The sequence below is a fragment of the Urocampus carinirostris genome, chromosome 20, assembly GCF_059441175.1.
Source record: "Urocampus carinirostris isolate Australia breed hairy pipefish chromosome 20, RoL_Ucar_1.0, whole genome shotgun sequence".
NCBI lineage: Eukaryota > Metazoa > Chordata > Actinopteri > Syngnathiformes > Syngnathidae > Urocampus > Urocampus carinirostris.
This window is the reverse complement of record NC_142368.1, coordinates 27,369,601-27,387,512: the sequence shown is the minus strand read 5'-3', so window position 1 is coordinate 27,387,512 and position 17,912 is coordinate 27,369,601. Positions and strand designations below refer to the sequence as shown.

The window sequence follows — 17,912 nt, the reverse complement described above, 5'->3', positions numbered from 1 at the left end:
ATAAAATATAAGGAACAAGCAATGAGAAAAAGAGGCAAAAAGTTAAACAGGAATAAAAATGAAAGTAGGGGAAACGTAAGCAAAAAAGGAAAATGGAGAAAAAGAAAGAAAAAGGGATGAAAAGAGAAATGGAATAAAAGACAAAAAAGAAAAAAGGCAATTATTTATTTTTCATTTTCTTTTTTGAATTTGTATTTGTTTTATTTTTATTTTCCTTCTTTTCTTGAATTTTACTTTTTGTCTTACTTATTTTATTCTCATTTTCATTTTTCTCTTTTTTTATTTTTCATTTTCCTCTTACTTGAGTTTTACTTTTTGTTCTATATCTTTGTATATATTTTTTCCCTTTTTTCCTTTTTATTGTATTTTCTAATTTTATTTTCTAATTTCATCTTTCTTCTATTTTTATCTTCTTATTATTTTTCTTTTCAAAAGTAATAAAGTGCGTTTTGGTCACTTTGAATTTGCGTATTTTGTCTTCTTCCATTTTGCTTTTAGCACTTGTTTTTGTTGGCTCGACAGAATACAGCAACATTATTGGGCAAATAATACACACTGTCGCTTTAACGTTCATATTAAAGGAGAGGCCTCAAACTATCATCCTGGGCCAGCAACTGACCCCCAGGCCCCAAGTTTGAGACCCCTGGGGTAAAGAGAAAGGTGGAGATTTGGCATGGACGGAGGTGACTCGTTACCACCAATATGCAGGTATTGGTGTTCTATCCCCACCAATATTGTTCACTAAATGCAAATGTTTACTTAAAAGATCGATCTTGAAAGGGGGGGAATGAGGGGATTTCTTATTCCAAGGGGGGGTGTGACAGAAAAATAATTTGTCAAGCACTGACGCAATGGCAGGCGAAATTTCCATTGACAAAAGAAAACCTCGGGGCACGAAGTCACAGTGTCGGATAGAAACACAAGGACACGCTGGCATTTGTGCTGACGCAGCCAGTCTGACCTTTATGGGTAATTTACATTTACTCGCAACCATCGCCCCCAATTTAATGGCGCTTCCATTTGCCGTGTAGTCCAGGAAGACCTGTAGAGTTTTATGTGTTTAACATTATTATTGTATTATTTATTTATAGAGGTATCCAATAAGGTGGGGCAGAGTCTGGACTGCTCCCTGGGTAATTTTAATACAAACGGACTGTAGAAGTCTACACTGCCACAAATATATTTCCCAGGAGCCTTTTCCAACCACAAAGTCTGCCAAAATAAGGATGAATCTCAAAAGACCCACCATTTGTTCACAAGACTTGTCCTTTTTCCTGAAGTGCACACAAGAGCAGGGCATACCAGAGCCCCTTCATCCACAAGAAGTGACCAGACAGTGTAATACAGATTTAAAATCCAAAGATTTAGATAGATAGATAGATAGATAGATAGATACTTTGTTCATCCCCGAAGGGAAATTCACATTTCTTATTTGCATATACGTGTCATGTTTCATGCCATAGATTTATTTCATTGTGTCTTCGAATGAAATTTTGCCCAATATCAATCAACCAATTGGAGAACTTTATTTTGAAAAGCATGAACAGGAACTCCACCCGGTTACAGGTAATGCTTTCAGTGACTGATGACATCAGCTAAATTTAAAAGCGCTCGTTCCCTTTGTGCCTGGCCCCAAGGACAGTGGCCCAGAGCGGTGCTCTGGCCTTGGCCCCTCCTGGACTAGGGGGACAAGGAAGGTTGAAGCTCAGGGTTGTTGGTTAAGAATCAAACCACATTGCATTATCTATTTGTGTGCCTATGTATTTTTCCTTTGTACCGGTCAATCATTATCATTATAAATGAACGGCAAAATCAATCATTCAAAGCTAAAATACAATATGTTTAGAGGATTGCTTCCTTTAGAATAAAAGGAGACTGTATTTTGGGAACTAAATTGAGTGGGAAATTTTGATTACCATCTGTTGGCTGATTCGATCCCCACTAAAATAGATTGTAATCAAAATAAATATCATTTAAAGCAATTCTGCCTACAAGACGATTATTAGACCAGCAATTAAGTTTCACCTGTGAGTACAAGTCGTATGTAGGCACATGAAGTTATCAATGGAAAGTTTCTCCCATTGTGAATGAATGGGCTCACAATTTTCCCATCCGGAATGAATGGGGCCATTCATTTTGAATGGGGAAGCTTGGGCACCATGTTACCAGGGAAGTTTCCAGGGGAGGCCCAATTGGGTCAGTGACCCACATGAAGTGTAACTATGTGCAAAAGGCATGCCAACAACTAAATGCCAACGAGAATGCTATCTGCTACATAGTAACGAGTCAGGCTATTGGCTGCTTGCTGACGAGCTGATGCTAATGAGTCATGCTGGCAGCTATACGCTAAAGAGTAGATGCTTTTTCTTCTTTTTTTTGTGTAAAATGATTTTCTTGTTAATGAACCCATGAGCAACCAAGTTATTTTGTATTAAACGACCTAACATTTTGCTTTGGATGTGTATTTCACAAAAAGTTATCTCAAATGATGAATTTATTCATTATTTGGGGGTTGATTTATTTAAAATCCATGAAGATGGGTGAAATACCCTACCCCCAAAACACAGGGATTTTTGTGTATTTATGTTTTTCTCTGCCTCCTCTTAATACTAATATTCTGTATCGATCACTAACATCTAATAATGGTATAGGTTTAGCACTGAATACGTTTCTGAAATTACCCTGGAATATGTATTTTAATGTTACCGCATCGATCATTAGTGGAGCATCAAGACAGCGTTTTCCTTTTTTGCTAAAGTCGGGACTTTGAGCTAGTGGGCTAATCAATAGAAAAAAACAGACAAACAAAAGAATAAAAAATAAAAGAAAAAATAAAAAATAAAAAAAAGGAAGAAAAAAATAATCAAGCAAGAAAAAAGAATTAAAAAGCAGGGAAAAGGGAAACAAAAGAATAGAGAAAATGAAAAAGAGAAAAAAAGAAGAAGAACACAAGCATGATAACTAAGAAAAAGAGGAAACGTGAAAAAAATAATTCAAAAGCTCGGAAAAAGGAAAAGAAAAGAGCTGGGGTTGGGGGAAAACAATAGAAGAAAAAATAAAGATAAATACCGGTTTTATCCAGTACATTACTACAAATACTGAAATATTCGCCACAAAATAAATGAATACGTTTTTTTAAGAAATCTGAATGTTTACTGAAATGACCACGGAATGTATTTTAATGTTCTTGCAGCGAGCACTAGTGGCGCATCAATGGATGTTTACCAAGACAGCGTTTTCCTTTCGAGACTGTTTTGCTAAAGTCGGGACTTTAAGCGAGTGGGCAAATCAATAAGAGATTACTCGGGGAAAAAATCCTGAAAAAAGCTCCACACCAACATTAGAAGCCTGCTGCATGCATCATTGCTGTTTGGTCAAGAAGAAAATGGCCTTTCAGCCCTCCAGCCAGGTTCAAGTGATTCCCTGGTAAATGGGAAGGGATGCAGTGTTTTAGTGCTGTTACTTTTGTTTTGTTTTTTTCTCCTCGGAAGGAAAAAAAAAACAGAAACCATCGCTGGGAACATGTTGCGTTTAATATGTTTTTGACCAAGCTTGACTAAACTTAATATACTCATACTTGAAACCAGTATGAGATAGTGTAGTGAGTAGAAATGTAATTAATCCAATTATGACATGAATAAAGCATTTTTTCCGGTTGTGGTTCTTGTAGTCAAGGAAACTGAACCCAAGTCACTATACGAGTTATAATTTAAATCACAGGTGCTTGGGGTGGCGCAAGAGGTTTTCTTCCTCCTGGGGCGGGCATGACAGAAAATAAATGAGAAGCACACATTATAATGTGACAGGAAAAATTACCAGAAGTTTTTTATTTCAGGTTTTTAATTTCTAGTTTGTGATAGCTGATTGGCTACTGATGTAAATACTGATATATCAAAATAAAGGCCAACAAAAGGCTGTAGGTATACAGTATATCAGAGGGATGCACAATAATGTTTTTCCCCAACTAATATAGTCCTGTTTCCTCCAGACCAATACAGATACTGACAAACAATATCATTACATCGTGAACGCATTATATGGCCAGTATATATGTTGTTTGCTACATACCATTTTGTTGCTTGTTAGTAATATCATTTAATTATATACTTGTAATTTGTTTTTCTTGTTGGATAAAAAGATACTATTAATTACTTATGTTCTGATATGGCGGATAGTATATAATTTTTCTAATTTTAAATAATTTTCGTGCATAACTGTTGTTGCAAACATCGCTACCTAATAATACAGGCTAAGAATAAGCTTGATACCTTAACCTAGTACTGGAACAATGAAAAATAAATGTGTAAAACTGTAAAAAAAAGAGATAATTTTAAAAATACTATTTTTCTGATTTTACTAAAAAAAAAACTCAAAATAATTTCAATGTTTTTTTAATTAAGAAATCTTAAACGTTTCTAAAGGTACAATGTGCATTATTTGACAACCAGATGTAGCTGTGTTGTGTCGTGCAATTGAACATGAGTGCTAAAAAGCACAAAAGGAGAATACAAACTGGACACAAAGTGACAAAAACACACAATTTTTCTTCTAATTGTTGCAGTTTGTTTTTTGCCAATTTAAAGTTTGGATTTTGGGGTACCAATAGCAGAAAGATGCCTGATCATTTTTTTCAGCTCCCCGTAGGAGAGGCCTGATTTATCAAAAGTAAATGCAAATTTCTCAACGTACTGTCCCTTTAGAAAAAGGCAAAATTACAGACATTTAGTGAGAATGTAGTTTTTGCAGGGTTCTTAAATAAAACAGCATCCTATTGCTCCAGTAAACACGTCTCAGAAAAACACTATTGGTTTGGAATAGGCTCAAAAGGAACTAATTATATGATCGATAGCCGAAGTCATTTATTGGTGTTATCGGTTAATATCAAGGCGATAATTGGCGTGCATCCCTACCTGGTTTCAGGGGTCTCAGGGGCACAAGGGTTCCCCTAAGGATAGTTAAGGTGCCCTCAGACCTATTCTGAAAATAGATCACCATGGGTCATTATGATTTTCTAGTAAAATGATTGGTTAACTAGTTAAATGATTGGTTAACTGAGACCATTTTACCCTATTTTTTCATAAATTAACATTGTAGTAACATAGTTAGAACATAGTAATAACATGAGCAGCTGATATTTTAGAAATTCAAATAAAAGTAGATAGATAGATAGAAATTCCAATTAATGGGTTCATGGACAAAACATATCTATTTAAGTATTGTTAATTATTTTTAAGCAATTATTTTAGAGAATATAATGATAACCTAGGGGGCAGCACGGCGACACAGTTCTAAGGTCTTGGGCACCTCCTGTGTGGGTTCAAATCCAGCTACCGGACATCCTGTGCGGACTTTGTATGTTCTCCCCGTGCTTGCGTGGGTTTCCTCTGGGCACTCCGGTTTCTCTTCCCACATTCCAAAGACATGCATTTCAGGTGTGTTGGCCGGTCCAAATTGTCCCTAGGTGTGAATAAGCGAGCGAGTTGTCTGTCCCTGTGTACCCTGCGATTGGCTGGCAACCAGTTCAGGGTGTCCCCTGCCCACTGCCCGATGATTGCTGGGATGGGCTCCAGCAGACCCGCGACCCTACTGAGGATAAGCGGTGCAGCTAATGACATGACAATAATAATCTAGTCATGTATTAAACAAATTGATTCATTCATTTTTTTATTGATTATTTTTACAGGAAAAACAACAAACTAAATTCCAATGTATGGGTTTAATAAAGCGAATGAACAAGAAATGTTTTTTTAGCTAGCTATCTGGCTACCTCAGTAGCTTTGTAGCTAGCTAACTTCCTTTTTTTTCACTATTTAGCAAAACATCTAGCTTTCTTTTTATTTTTTTTTCACGCTATCTAGCTAACATTTGATCTTTTTTGCTTGTTATCAAGGTAAATTGTGCCCTCCCATTTACCTGTTTACCTTTCTAGCTAAGTATCAAGCTACATTTTTCGATATTTAGCAAGCCATCCAGTTAAGTTTCTATTTGAGAAATTCACATCAAACTGGGTAGTCTTTGCGCTAATTAGCAACACAACGTAGCTCCAAGCTTGAAAAAGTTGGAGACCCATGCCCTAGTTGATGCACTCTAAAACATTTTTTTTTTTTTTGCTATAGCTCTGGTGAACACGTCCCAGAATATTACTGTGTGGCTCTAAGTGACCAACTATCAGACTATGACATAAATTTTCTCCGTTATCGGTTTAATCAGGCCGAAATTTGTTGTGAACCGCTACCTGTTTTTGATACAATTATGCTTGTTTTGACACATTCCAAAACAGATTCATTGTTTTTTAGTTACACTTTCATTACAACTTAATTTTCACAGGTATCTGCACTATACATGTCAATGTCCTGTACACTAGAGGCATCCGTCTCATCCCCGGCGCTGCTTACACTGTTCCTAAGTGCCATGCTCCCGAGGAAAGGGTACATCCTCTCAGTGAACAAGTCCCTGATGCTGTAATAAGGAAGTTCTGGGTCTTGTCTCTCAGGTTTGGTGATCGCCTGATGCTCGATGGCTTGGTTCCTCTGGTAGTACTTCGAGAACTTATTAAAAATGATAGTAACGGGCAAAGCCACTACTAAAAGGCCACAAATAATGCACACGGTAGCGATTATCTTCCCTGCCAGGGTGACGGGGCATGTGTCACCGAAGCCCACTGTGGTCATGGTGATGGTGGCCCACCACCAACAGGATGGGATAGTACCCAAGTCTGTGTCTTTTTCCTCTTTTTCTGCGAAGTAGATCAGTGCAGAGAATATTGAGATACCGACGGAGAGGAACAGGAGGAGGAGCCCTACTTCATTGTAGCTGTGTCGCACAGTAGCCCCTAAAGCCCTCAACCCGATTGAGTGCCTGGCCAGTTTGAGGATCCGGAGGACTCTCATGAGTCGGAGGACCTGCACTACCTTCCCCATGTTCTCAATGTCCTCGTTTTCCTCGCTGTCCTCCCCATCGGCCTTTTCCAAAGCAATGGTTGCGTAGAAAGGCAGGATGGAAGCCACATCGATGATGTTCAAAGGGTTCCAGAGAAATTTTCGACAGGAAGGGGCTACAATCAATCGCACGATAAACTCTGCGGAAAAGCACACGATGCAGATGACCTCCAGGACTGCCAGGACTGGGTCTTCAATAGGTTTGTCGTTGTCATCCACCTGCTGGAACTCGGGCATGCTGTGGACGCACATTGCGATGATGGACGTCAAGACAACGCTTAGGGAGGCCAAAGCGATAACTTTGGACGCCCGAGAGTGACCAGGGTCTTCAAGCCGGAGCCAGACATAGCTCCGTAACTCCGCGCACCAGGAACCCTCGAAGCGGGCCAGGTCCAGGTCTACAGCCGACAGCTCGGCCAAGGATGAGTCAAAACTTGGCTGCCGTCCATCTTCGCTTCTGGCGTCCCAGTCTCGGTGGTTCATGTACTCTTTCCTCTCGTGGAACCAGTTGTTGCAGCAGTCTGCCAGGTGGAACTCCTGCACGCCCCAGTACTCAATCTCTTGGCTGAAGGAGAATACGCACACATCCTCCATCATGTGGAGCCGTCCCGTCTGATAGAAGTTGAGCACCGCCCGGAAAACCGAGGGGTTCCGGTCGAAGTAGTATTCCTCATCAGCGGCGTTGTAGTCGTCACACAACTCCAAGATGGCCGCCTCGCCTCTGCAACGGAGTAAGCGGCCCAGGCGGGTGTGCGGAAATCGCTGCAAGGTGTCGCCGGGCAACTCGAAGCGAAGCCCGCCCACGTTGAAGCGGAGCTGCTGCCCATCATGGAGGATTTGTCCATAGCCCATAGTCCTGAGGACACACAGGAAGTAGAACACATAAAAGCAGTTGTTTTCAAATCTGGGTACAGTACTAGTACACGGGTCCTGGAAGAAACTTAACTTGATTTAAAAGAATACCTTAAAAATATATTAATGTAAAATCAAAGCATGTACTTCCTCTCAATTGAACAATTTTTTATTGTATTGGCAGATGATTTTCCACAAATATGCAAATTTATTTTCCTTTATTGAATTATATTGGCTTGTATCTTTAAATAAAACCATTAAATACAGGCATTATTTTTTTCAGTAATGGGGTCGTCTAACTAATTACTTTTTTTGCCGGTACGATGTCGTTACCTGTACTTCCGGTCAAAAGTGATGCGTTACGTACATTATTGTGCGTGTTTAGGTATGTTTTGTGTGTTCTCCCGTACATTTCCGTGTGTGCCTTTATGTACGTTTTTGTTTGTATTTACAAACTTTTTGTGTGTGTGTTGACGTACATTTTGTGACCAGCTTGGTGGCCTTAGGGTTAGGCGCCCGCCCCAAGACTGGGAGGTTGCAATTTCGATTCCCCAGCTTATTCATACCTAAGACTTACCACATTGGTACCCATTGCCTCCATGCATGACGCTCAGCATGAAGAGTTGGATTTGGGGGGTTAAGTTCACCCGATGACTAGTAAAAATCAGAAAGATCCCCCTTAATCTACGTTTTTTGTATTTACTTGCGTTTTTGTGAGTGTTTATGTACGTTTTAGTGCTGTCTTACGTACATTTTCGTGCGTGTTTACCTACCTTTTTGTGCGTTCTTCCGTACATTTTACAAACGTTTTTGGGCGTTCTTTCAGACATGTTCGTGCGTTCTTACGTATGTTTTCGTGAGTGTTTACGTACCATTTTGTGCGTGTTTACGTACGTTTTTGTGCATTCTTCTCTATTCAACTGACTTGAATACTGCTCAGAAATTTACAAATTATTTGACATACAATATATTGTTTTTAAAAAAACAGAAATAGTTACTTTTTCTCATAATTAGTTACTTTTATTATAGAGTAATTTAGTTACTAACTCAGTTCCTTTTGGAAGAAGTAGTGAGTAACTATAACTAATTACATTTTTAGCGTAACATGCCCGACACTGTTGATATCAGCGTTGTGAAACACTATGCAATGAAATTAGACATTGCACTCTAGGATAAACATGCAATAAAGGCTTTAAAAATATTAAAGACTGTCAGAATAAATAGAATAAAAGATAGAAAACTACACAAGGTGCAAACTGCATTCAAATGGGAGGAATCAATACTCTATACACACAAATGCTCAAGTAAAACCTAGTCCCACCTGTTTTCATGTCTCCCTCCTCAAACAGCTTTATTTTTCCCTATAGTAGCTCTGCAGGAGTCAAGTTAAGACAAATCAGTGTTTATTTGTGACGCCCTTTATCACAAGAAGGGATGTACAGACTACATACCATTATTACACCATTCCCTGATATAAAACCTACATGAGTCCAAACAAAAACTCATACACCTCAGCATGAGGAAACGAAGAAATCTTAAGATTGTGCGCACATGAGGTCATCGCCCTTCCAGGATGACTAGGCCAAAATGGATGTTGCAAGGGTATCAACAAACAATACACAGACATCAGCAACATGAAATATAGCTAATAACAGAATGTGTCATGATTACTGATTCGGGGCACCTGCGGCTGCCCCGGTCGCGCCAACAGCCCTAGTCGCTGATTGTCTCTTTGCCACCTTTTAAACCCCCCGACTTCCTGTTACCGGCGTCAGATCGTTGCGAACCTTCAGCACCCGCTAAGGCAAACCTTCCAAACCTGACTCCCTGTTTTTTGACTTCCGTACGTTTCCCGGCTTCGACCTGTTTCCGTTTGATCATGTCTCTGCTCCTGCGCCCCGGTAACCCGACCTGCTTTTCCCTCTTCGACACCGCTATGGCTCGCCAGAGAAGTGCCACTTGACCTGCGACCTGCTCCCCACAATCAACGATCACTGGATCGTGGGTGCCAGCTTACGTCTATTTTCAAATAAAACTAAGAAACTAACGCAATTGGGTTCCCGTCTCTGTTCCTGGTTCCTGACAGAATGTCTGGTTGACAGCTTCCCGCGATCAACATCATTCATAAGTTATTGAATACAGGTATGTTTTAAGTTTCATTCTCATTAAGTTCCATTGAGGTTTTAGATCAAATGGCAGAGCAACCCATGGCTCCTGGTTACGTACCTGTGGATTTCTTTTTGGCTCTTGGAATTACTAGCAGACCAGCATTTTTGGAGTGAAGGTTCGGAACAGTAACATAGGGGGAAATTAAATCTGAAAGATATGAGGGGGCAAGTCCTTGCATAATTTTGTGTAATACCAACAAAACATTAATACCACATCTTAAACTCACAGCTAAAATCAGGGTAATGTGATGACACGTTCTTGTCTTAGTTAAAAGCCTCGCTGCAGCATTTCGTATTATCTGTGGGCTCTTCATGCTGTTCTTCGGGAGACCAGAGAGTAGTACAATACAGTATCGAAGACGGTCTGAGAAAGATCTTGTTCAAAAAATCAGCAGTGTAGGAGGACTCTAACTCTCAAGAACCAAGGTTCCCCAGTCTTGTCAATCAGATTTGGCAAACATGAGGATTCTCCAAAGAACCTTTGCAACAAGTTGACCCCAAAACACACTTTGAGACCCGAAGACACAGTTTGCATCCTCACAAATGTGAGTCAGAAGCATGGTGGAGGCAAACTTACCAGGATTTGGACGTTCGTTTGCCATCAAATCAGAATTTGCGCTCGTTTCTCTTCTGTCACATTCTCGGAACGACGGCGACTTCATGGAAAGAGGGAGGAGAGAAGGAAGCGGGACATGCCGCTCCTTTGCTGCCTTTTGCAGAGTGCAAGATAGAGAAAAAGGAAGGCAGGGAGGGAGGGAGTTGATGATGTCACGCTCCATGTGACCTCATCTAAAGGCCTGACATGGAAAGTCATAATTTAATGTTTTTATGGAGGACATATTATGGCAAATTGACTTTTTAATGGCTTGTATAAAAATAGTTATGTCTCTGGAGTTTATGCCCATCCATCACCTTACAAAATCACCCTTTAGTTTGCTGCTTTGTTGTAAAAATGTCGCTGCGCGTTAGTTAGAATGATAGAAACAGCGTTTTACACCAATTATCTCAACTAAGACAAACTAGCATTGGCGTTATTGGCATAAATCAGGGTTCTCCAAACCTTTTTGAGCTGGGAGGTACTTTTTGTTACTAATTAGCGCAGGGGTGTTAAACTCATTTTGGCTGGTGGCCACATGCTTGGGAAAATAAATCTCACTGGGGCCAGGCTAGTAGGTTTAAGAGAAAGACAGAATTGGTTTTAAATGTTTTACCCTGGAGTGCATGCAATGTTTCACAATGTTGATATCAATGACAATAGAGACAATTCCGTGCAGTACTGTGAGACTTCTTGTGATAAAGGGCTATACAAATAAAAATTACTTAACTTAACTTGCCTACAAGCACAACACACCTGATTTTGGTTTCCTCTATTTAGTTTTCATTGTTCACTTATCTTAAAAAAGGTAGTCATTTTAAATATTATGAATATTTGATATATTTAGTTTATTTGGTCTTATAATAGCATATTTGGAATTGGAGTAATTCAAAGTAATCAAGTTGCATATCTTTAATGTGATCATATTCAGTTATTGCTATTGTGCAAGAGCGAGCTACAGTAAGCCCTGTGCGGGGGCTTGCGTTTGGCGAATCCACAACGGTTTGGAGCAACGTCAATCATCCTGCCCTCCCAAACAGACTACGAGACTTGTCATGGATGGTGGCTCATGAGGTTCTCCCAGTCAGAGCTGTAATGCACCACCGAGGAATGTCAGCGACTTCGACGTGCACTCGACCTGGCTGTGGCGCCCAGGAGTCGGTGAGGCACCTTTTTTGTGAGTGCAGCGCTGCCCAGGTCTTGTGGACAATGGCCGAACAACTAGGAAAGTTCCCGGACTTGCCAGCGGGAGAGGTCCCTGATGCACAGTACGTGCTTTACGGGGTGAGTCGGTCGAGGAGGCCTCGGAACGACTTTGCCGGGGACTGGCTCACTCTCGCCGCCATCAAGGACGCCATCTGGACCTCCAGAAACCTGCTGGTATGGAGGTGCAGGCAGATCCCCCCCGTGGCTGTGCTCCAAATGGCTGCAGATACCATACAATCTGCGAGCGGCGGGCCTAGGACGCAGCCATAAAGAAGACTCGTCTGCACCCACCCGGAGGGGGGAGCCGGAGCTACACTGTGGGAGTCCTGGCAGCAACGGCCTGGGTTGTGGAACCCAGAAGGGAGAGGACCCACGCAGAAGGGAAAGGACCCACACAGAGGACTGGAAGAATGCTGCTTGGGAGGGTGGGATGGCAGAGCTATGCCCTTGCACAATAGTATTGCCTTTTACACGCTGGTTAACTACTGTTAAAAGAAAATAACTCTGAAATTGTTTAATTGATGTTGAAAATGTCAGGAAAAAATGTTAAAACGTCATATCGTCACGTCATATTGTCAAATATAAAAAAAATGTGAATATGCTTGATGGCTGTGTTTTGCTGCTGTTGGTGTCAGTGGATTTGTTCAGACCGAGGACAATCGACTTTGGCCTGGACGGATCTATTGACACTAACAAAGATGTTATATAATGAAATTGTGAATATGTTTGATTTTCGAGAAGGTTTGTTCAAACCTCACTTTGTGTTTGCTGTTAAAAACGTAATATTGGAATATAATATTGTGAATGTGCTTAATTGCTGTTGAGATTGTCATGATTGTTTTCTGTTTTTAGTGTCAATAAATTTGTTCAAACCGAAAAAAAAAATTAATAATTAACAACATTGGTTAGCGCATTCGCCTAACACATAAAAGTCCCTGTTTCGAGACCGGGTAGAAACATATCTTGAGGGATAGGCGCCACCAGGCTGTACAGAAAATGGTACCCCAATGACGCAAGTGATTATGGCATCCAAACAACCAATCGGTAACAGCATCAGATTACATTTTAAAGTAATCCTCCCAACCCTGAGTATGAACGTCAGTAGGTTCAAGGAAATGTCATTTCATCTTTGACAGTGCAGGCCACAAATGGGACAATTTTCCCGAACCAAGGCCACCCATAACACAGAAACCTTGAGTGTTGCGCAACTCATTTTCTTAATGGCAAAGATTTTGTGCTGTTCAAATGTCACTTAGGCCTTGACCCAACTGTGATGTGTCTAAGATATATAACTTGGATGCTGATCCTCAACTTTTGATTGGATAGTGTTGTGATTTTGCCGGCGGACCAGGGGTGTTACCAAAGTGGAACAGGAGTGGCAAGTGGCCACCGAAAGAAAGTGAATGTTGTCAGGTTCTGCACGGTTGCCATGGCGCCCAGCTGGCACCGCCCCTTGACACTGGCTGACTCGAATTTACTGATTACTTCTATGGGTACTTAAATGTTCTCTTTTGAACTGCGCTTTGCCAGATCGTTGTTGAAAACTTGTTTATGCTTGGTCATACTTGTTGTGCTTGTTGGACTTTGTTGCACTTTAGTGTAACATTCTGAGAGATTCCTGCAAGTTCTGTTTAATTCTGGAAATGCCTAGTTTGTAGTTTTGCCTGTGTTTGACCCATTTTGTTTTTTGGTCTGGTCCGTTTGTGTTTTGGACAACTTTTCTTTCTCAATTAAAGTGTGAGGACATCTACGCAAATGAGTTCCTACCTCCTGCTTCCCGTTCTGCTTCGTGACAGATGTTGTGGTAAGGACAGTTTAAAAATAAATAAAAGGTCAAATAAAAGAAGAAAAAATAAATAATTCAAAAGCTAGGAAAAAAGAAAAAAAGGAAAAAAAACTAAAGTAAAAAAGGGAAAACAAGATGATAAGGAGAGAAGAAAAAATAAATTCCTGTGAATAATCAACAATAAGTGGGACACAAACATGAAGTCGAACACACTTTATTGGATATTTTAAACTTTTGTAACAAATAAAAAACGAAAAAGTGGGTGTGCAAAATTAATCAGTCCCATTGAGTTAATACTTTGTAGCGCCATCTTTTGCTGTGATTACAGCTGCAAGTCGCTTGGTGTATGTCTCTATCAGTTTTGCACACAACGAAACTGATATATATTTTTTTTGGATATCTTTAAGAAATGGCTTTCTTCTTGCCACTCTTCCATAAAGGCCAGATTTGTGCAGTATACGACTGATTGTTGTCCTATGGACAGATTATCTTACCTCAGCTGTAGAGCTCTGCAATTCATCCATAGTGATCATGGGTCTCTTGGCTGCATCTCTGATCAGTTTTCTCTCTGTATGAGCTGAAAGTTTAGGGGGACGGCCCGATCTTGGTAGATTTGCAGTGGTCTGATACTTCTTCTATTTTAATTTTGTTGCTTGCATAGTGCTCCTTGGGATTTTCAAAGCTTGGGAAATCTTTTTCTATCCAAATCCAGCTTTAAACTTCTCCATAAAAGTATCTCGGACCTGCCTGGTGTGTTCCTCATTCTTCATGATGCTCTCTGCGCTTTAAACAGACCTCTGAGACTATCACAGTGCAGGTGCATTTATATAGAGACTTGATTGCACACAGGTGGATTTCATTTATCATCGTTAGTCATTTAGATCAACATTGAATCATTCAGAGATCCTCAAGGAACTTCCGGACTGAGTTTGCTGCACTGAAAGTAAAGGGGCTGAATAATTTTGCACACCCACTTTTTCATTTTTTAATTGTTAAAAAAGTTTAAAAAATCCAATAAAGTGTGTTCCACTTCATGATTGTGTCCCACTTATTGTTGATTCTTCACAGGAAATTAGTTTTATATCTTTATTTTTAAAGTCTGAATTTTTTATCTTTTAATCACATACTAGATCGGTCACAAGCCAGAAACGGAGACAGGACCCAATAGCGTTCATTTTTACTCAGTTTTATTGTGAAAGAGTGCTTGCTTCCACGATCCGATGATCGTCGGACACGGTTAGCTGATGGCAGGAACGTGGAAGTGGCACTTCTGTGTCGAGCGAGGATAGTCGTAGGCAACAGGAAAACTGTTTGATAGCTGGGACGGGCGGTAACGAGTCCAGAAAAGAGGTCGGCAACAGGTATCAGGCAGGAAACAGGGCAAAACAAGTCGATGGCCGGGACGGAAAAGCAGGGCAGAAACGGGTCCAGTAACAGGTCGGCAACAGGTATCAGGCAGGAGAAAACAGGGCAGGAGAATGTTGGAAGGTACAGAGCTTGCGTAGCTAAAAGCGTGAGTTCGCAGGACGGTCTGACAGCTTCCTCTTGAAAGCCGGGGGTTTAAAAGGAGTCAGGGAACCAATCAGCGACCAGCGCTGTTGGTGCCAACGGGGCAGTCGCAGGTGCCCCGAATCAGCACTCATGACAAGATCAATCATTTTTTTTATCTTAGTTATTGTTTTTTTAATTTTGTATTCATTTTTCTCTGATTTATATGATAATTACATTTAGAACAGAAAAAAGTAATTTTTTTGTACATGTACCACTTTTCATATTTTACCAGAAAAATAAGGTGCAGTACAGTAAAATGAACAATTACGAATATAAATAATTGTTTGTATTATTTAGCTCTTAAGGTTGTTTTTTTTACCTCTTTGGTTTTTAGTTTTTTGTTAAATATTCCCTCATTGTACATTGATACATTTTAAAACTCCGAAAAACTATATTTATATTTTAAATACTACTTTTTGTGTTCTACCAGTTAACGCATGTGTGGCACAGTTCTGAGGTCATGAGATCGAACCTTCCTGTGTGGAGTTTGCATGTTCTCCCCATGTTTGCATGGGTTTCCTCCGGGCACTTCGGTTTACTCCCACCAACATGCATGTAAGGTGAATTGGCAGGTCAAAATTGTCCCTAAGTGTGAATAAGCAGGTGAGTTGTCCGTCTCTGTGTGTCCTGCGACTGGCTGGCAACCAGTTCAGGGTGTCCCCTCCCCACTGCCCGAAGATAGCTGGGATGGGCTCCAGGGCTCCAGCACCCCGGCAACCCTACTGATGTTAAGCGATGCAGATAATGGATGGATGGATGTTATACCAGAAAACATAATGCAATACAACAAAATAAACATTTGCATTCATACTAATGATAGTTTGATATTTTTTTCTCTTACTTTTTTTAATTTTATGTATAATTTGCTCTCACTTTATTAAGAAATTCATTTGTAACGTAGAAAAAAAACTTTAATTTTAAATACCTATTTTTCGTATTTTACTTTAAAACAGTATGTTTCGAGCCAGTGGTTTTTTTTATTTAATGAAAAAAGTATTTTAGAAATGTAGTTGGAAAAAATGAAAAAAAAAAAACATTAATATATGAGCAAGATATTATGGTGTTTTCTTTTTTTACTAAAAATATTATATTTTAGTCTACTATTATTATCATTATTTCTTGCTTTACCAGAAAATAATAAGTATTGTATTTAAAAAATAAAGTAATAATTTAATTTGATTATAATGTATTATATACATTACATTATATTATATTATAGCTTATATTATATTATATTATCCATCCATTATCTGCACCGCTTATCCTCATCCCAGCTTTCTTCGGGCAGTAGGCACCCTACACTGGTTGCCAGCCAGTTGCAGGGCACACAGAGACATACAACTCATTCGCTCATTCACACCTCAGGACAATGTATGTTTTAGAGGAATGTGGGAGGAAACCCGACTGCATGGGAAGAACATGCAAACTCCACACGGTTAAGCTGCAGTAGCTGTACTTGAACACTGAATCTCTGCATCTGGAGCTGTGCGCTAACCACCATGCCACTGTGCTGCCTATATCATGTAATATTATATTTTATTGTGTTATACTATCACAGAAAAAATACTTATAATGAGTATATTTTTCTATATTTTTCTATATTATAATTCTTATTTTACAAAAAAAATATCCTGGAATGAAAATAATAGTAGTAATTATAATAATAATAATGATAATAATAATTATTATTATTATAACATTTTAAGTATTATTTTGCTTATTTTACCAGAAAAATAATTGATAAAAAAATGAAATGATAAAAGTTATCTCCATACATAGTCGTATTTTAGATAGATAGATAGATAGATAGATAGATACTTTATTCATCCCCGCAGGGAAATTCACAAACTAAAACACAGTGCTCTCTCTTATTGCCGAGAAAAAAAGAGAGCCATGACCAATGTTCCCTCTAATTTTCCAAGGGTCTGAGCATTCACACAAAGTCTGTGAGCAGCGCTTGAAACAACAGTGGACAACCATAATCGCAAGTGAGGCAAGATAATTAATTATCAAACATGTCCAAAACTTGACATCAAGTTAGATTTTGCTGAGTTTCCGGCAATGCAAAATTATGTTTCTCTTTAGAATGGATTGACTCGTGTACTATTGCAAAGGTTGTACGGCCTACAAACGTCGTATGTTCTTACAATTCTTTCACAAGATATCCATTTCTTTTTATTTCCTGATACATTTTGTCACATAATATTAACATTTTGGGGGGCTTATTTAGTCGGTTGTAAGATACAGAACTGTACTTAATCACAGTTTTTAGTGGAAGTACAATGTTGGCAACAAGATTCACTTGATATAATTGGAAATTATTTGAATGCAACACAAACTTTTTCTTCTTTTTTCCGTGTTTTTTTTCCTACTTTTTTAAAAATTCCTTTGAAAAATCTCATTGTGTTTATTTTTTCCAAGCTGTTACTTTTTTCTTTTTGTTCTCTATTTACTTTTTTCCTACATTTCTTTCTTTTTTTTTTTTCTGGCTTTTTTCTAAATGTTTTTTCTCTTCCTTTTGTTTCTTTTTTTTCTCAGCTTTTCACTACTTTTTCATTTTCGTATTTTTTTCTTTTTTGTTCTATTCCCCCCTTCCTTTAAGTCATTTTGTGCATAATTTTACATAATATTTGGTCATGTTGGGATTAAAGAAGTAACGACAACCCGAAGAGCCGTTTAGGACCCGAAAGAGCCGGTTCCTTTTAGTGAGACGCGCCGAAGAAGCCGGTTCCCCGACAAACTCTACTAACTTTACTCAACTTCGTTCTCCTTCGACTCGACTTCAAAATACCGCATTTAGGACACAACGTCAGGGG

The 17,912-nt window shown here is 39.3% G+C and overlaps 1 protein-coding gene across 1 annotated transcript; it reads right to left on the bottom strand.

The window, feature by feature from the left end:
- Positions 1-3,626: 3,626 nt before the first annotated feature.
- Positions 3,627-10,671, bottom strand: LOC148346767 (delayed-rectifier potassium channel regulatory subunit KCNS3-like). Its single transcript, XM_088324857.1, has 2 exons — positions 10,536-10,671; positions 3,627-7,794 (listed from the first exon to the last, which is right to left on the bottom strand). The coding sequence occupies exon 2, from the start codon at positions 7,788-7,790 to the stop codon at positions 6,315-6,317; it is 1,476 nt and encodes a 491-aa protein (XP_088180983.1). The 5' UTR covers positions 7,791-7,794; positions 10,536-10,671; the 3' UTR covers positions 3,627-6,314.
- Between the last annotated feature and the right edge of the window lie 7,241 nt (positions 10,672-17,912).

Coding starts and splice junctions, on each gene's coding strand:
- LOC148346767 (XM_088324857.1), bottom strand. CDS start 7,790: ATGGGCTATGGACAAATCCTCCATGATGGGCAGCAGCTCCGCTTCAAC.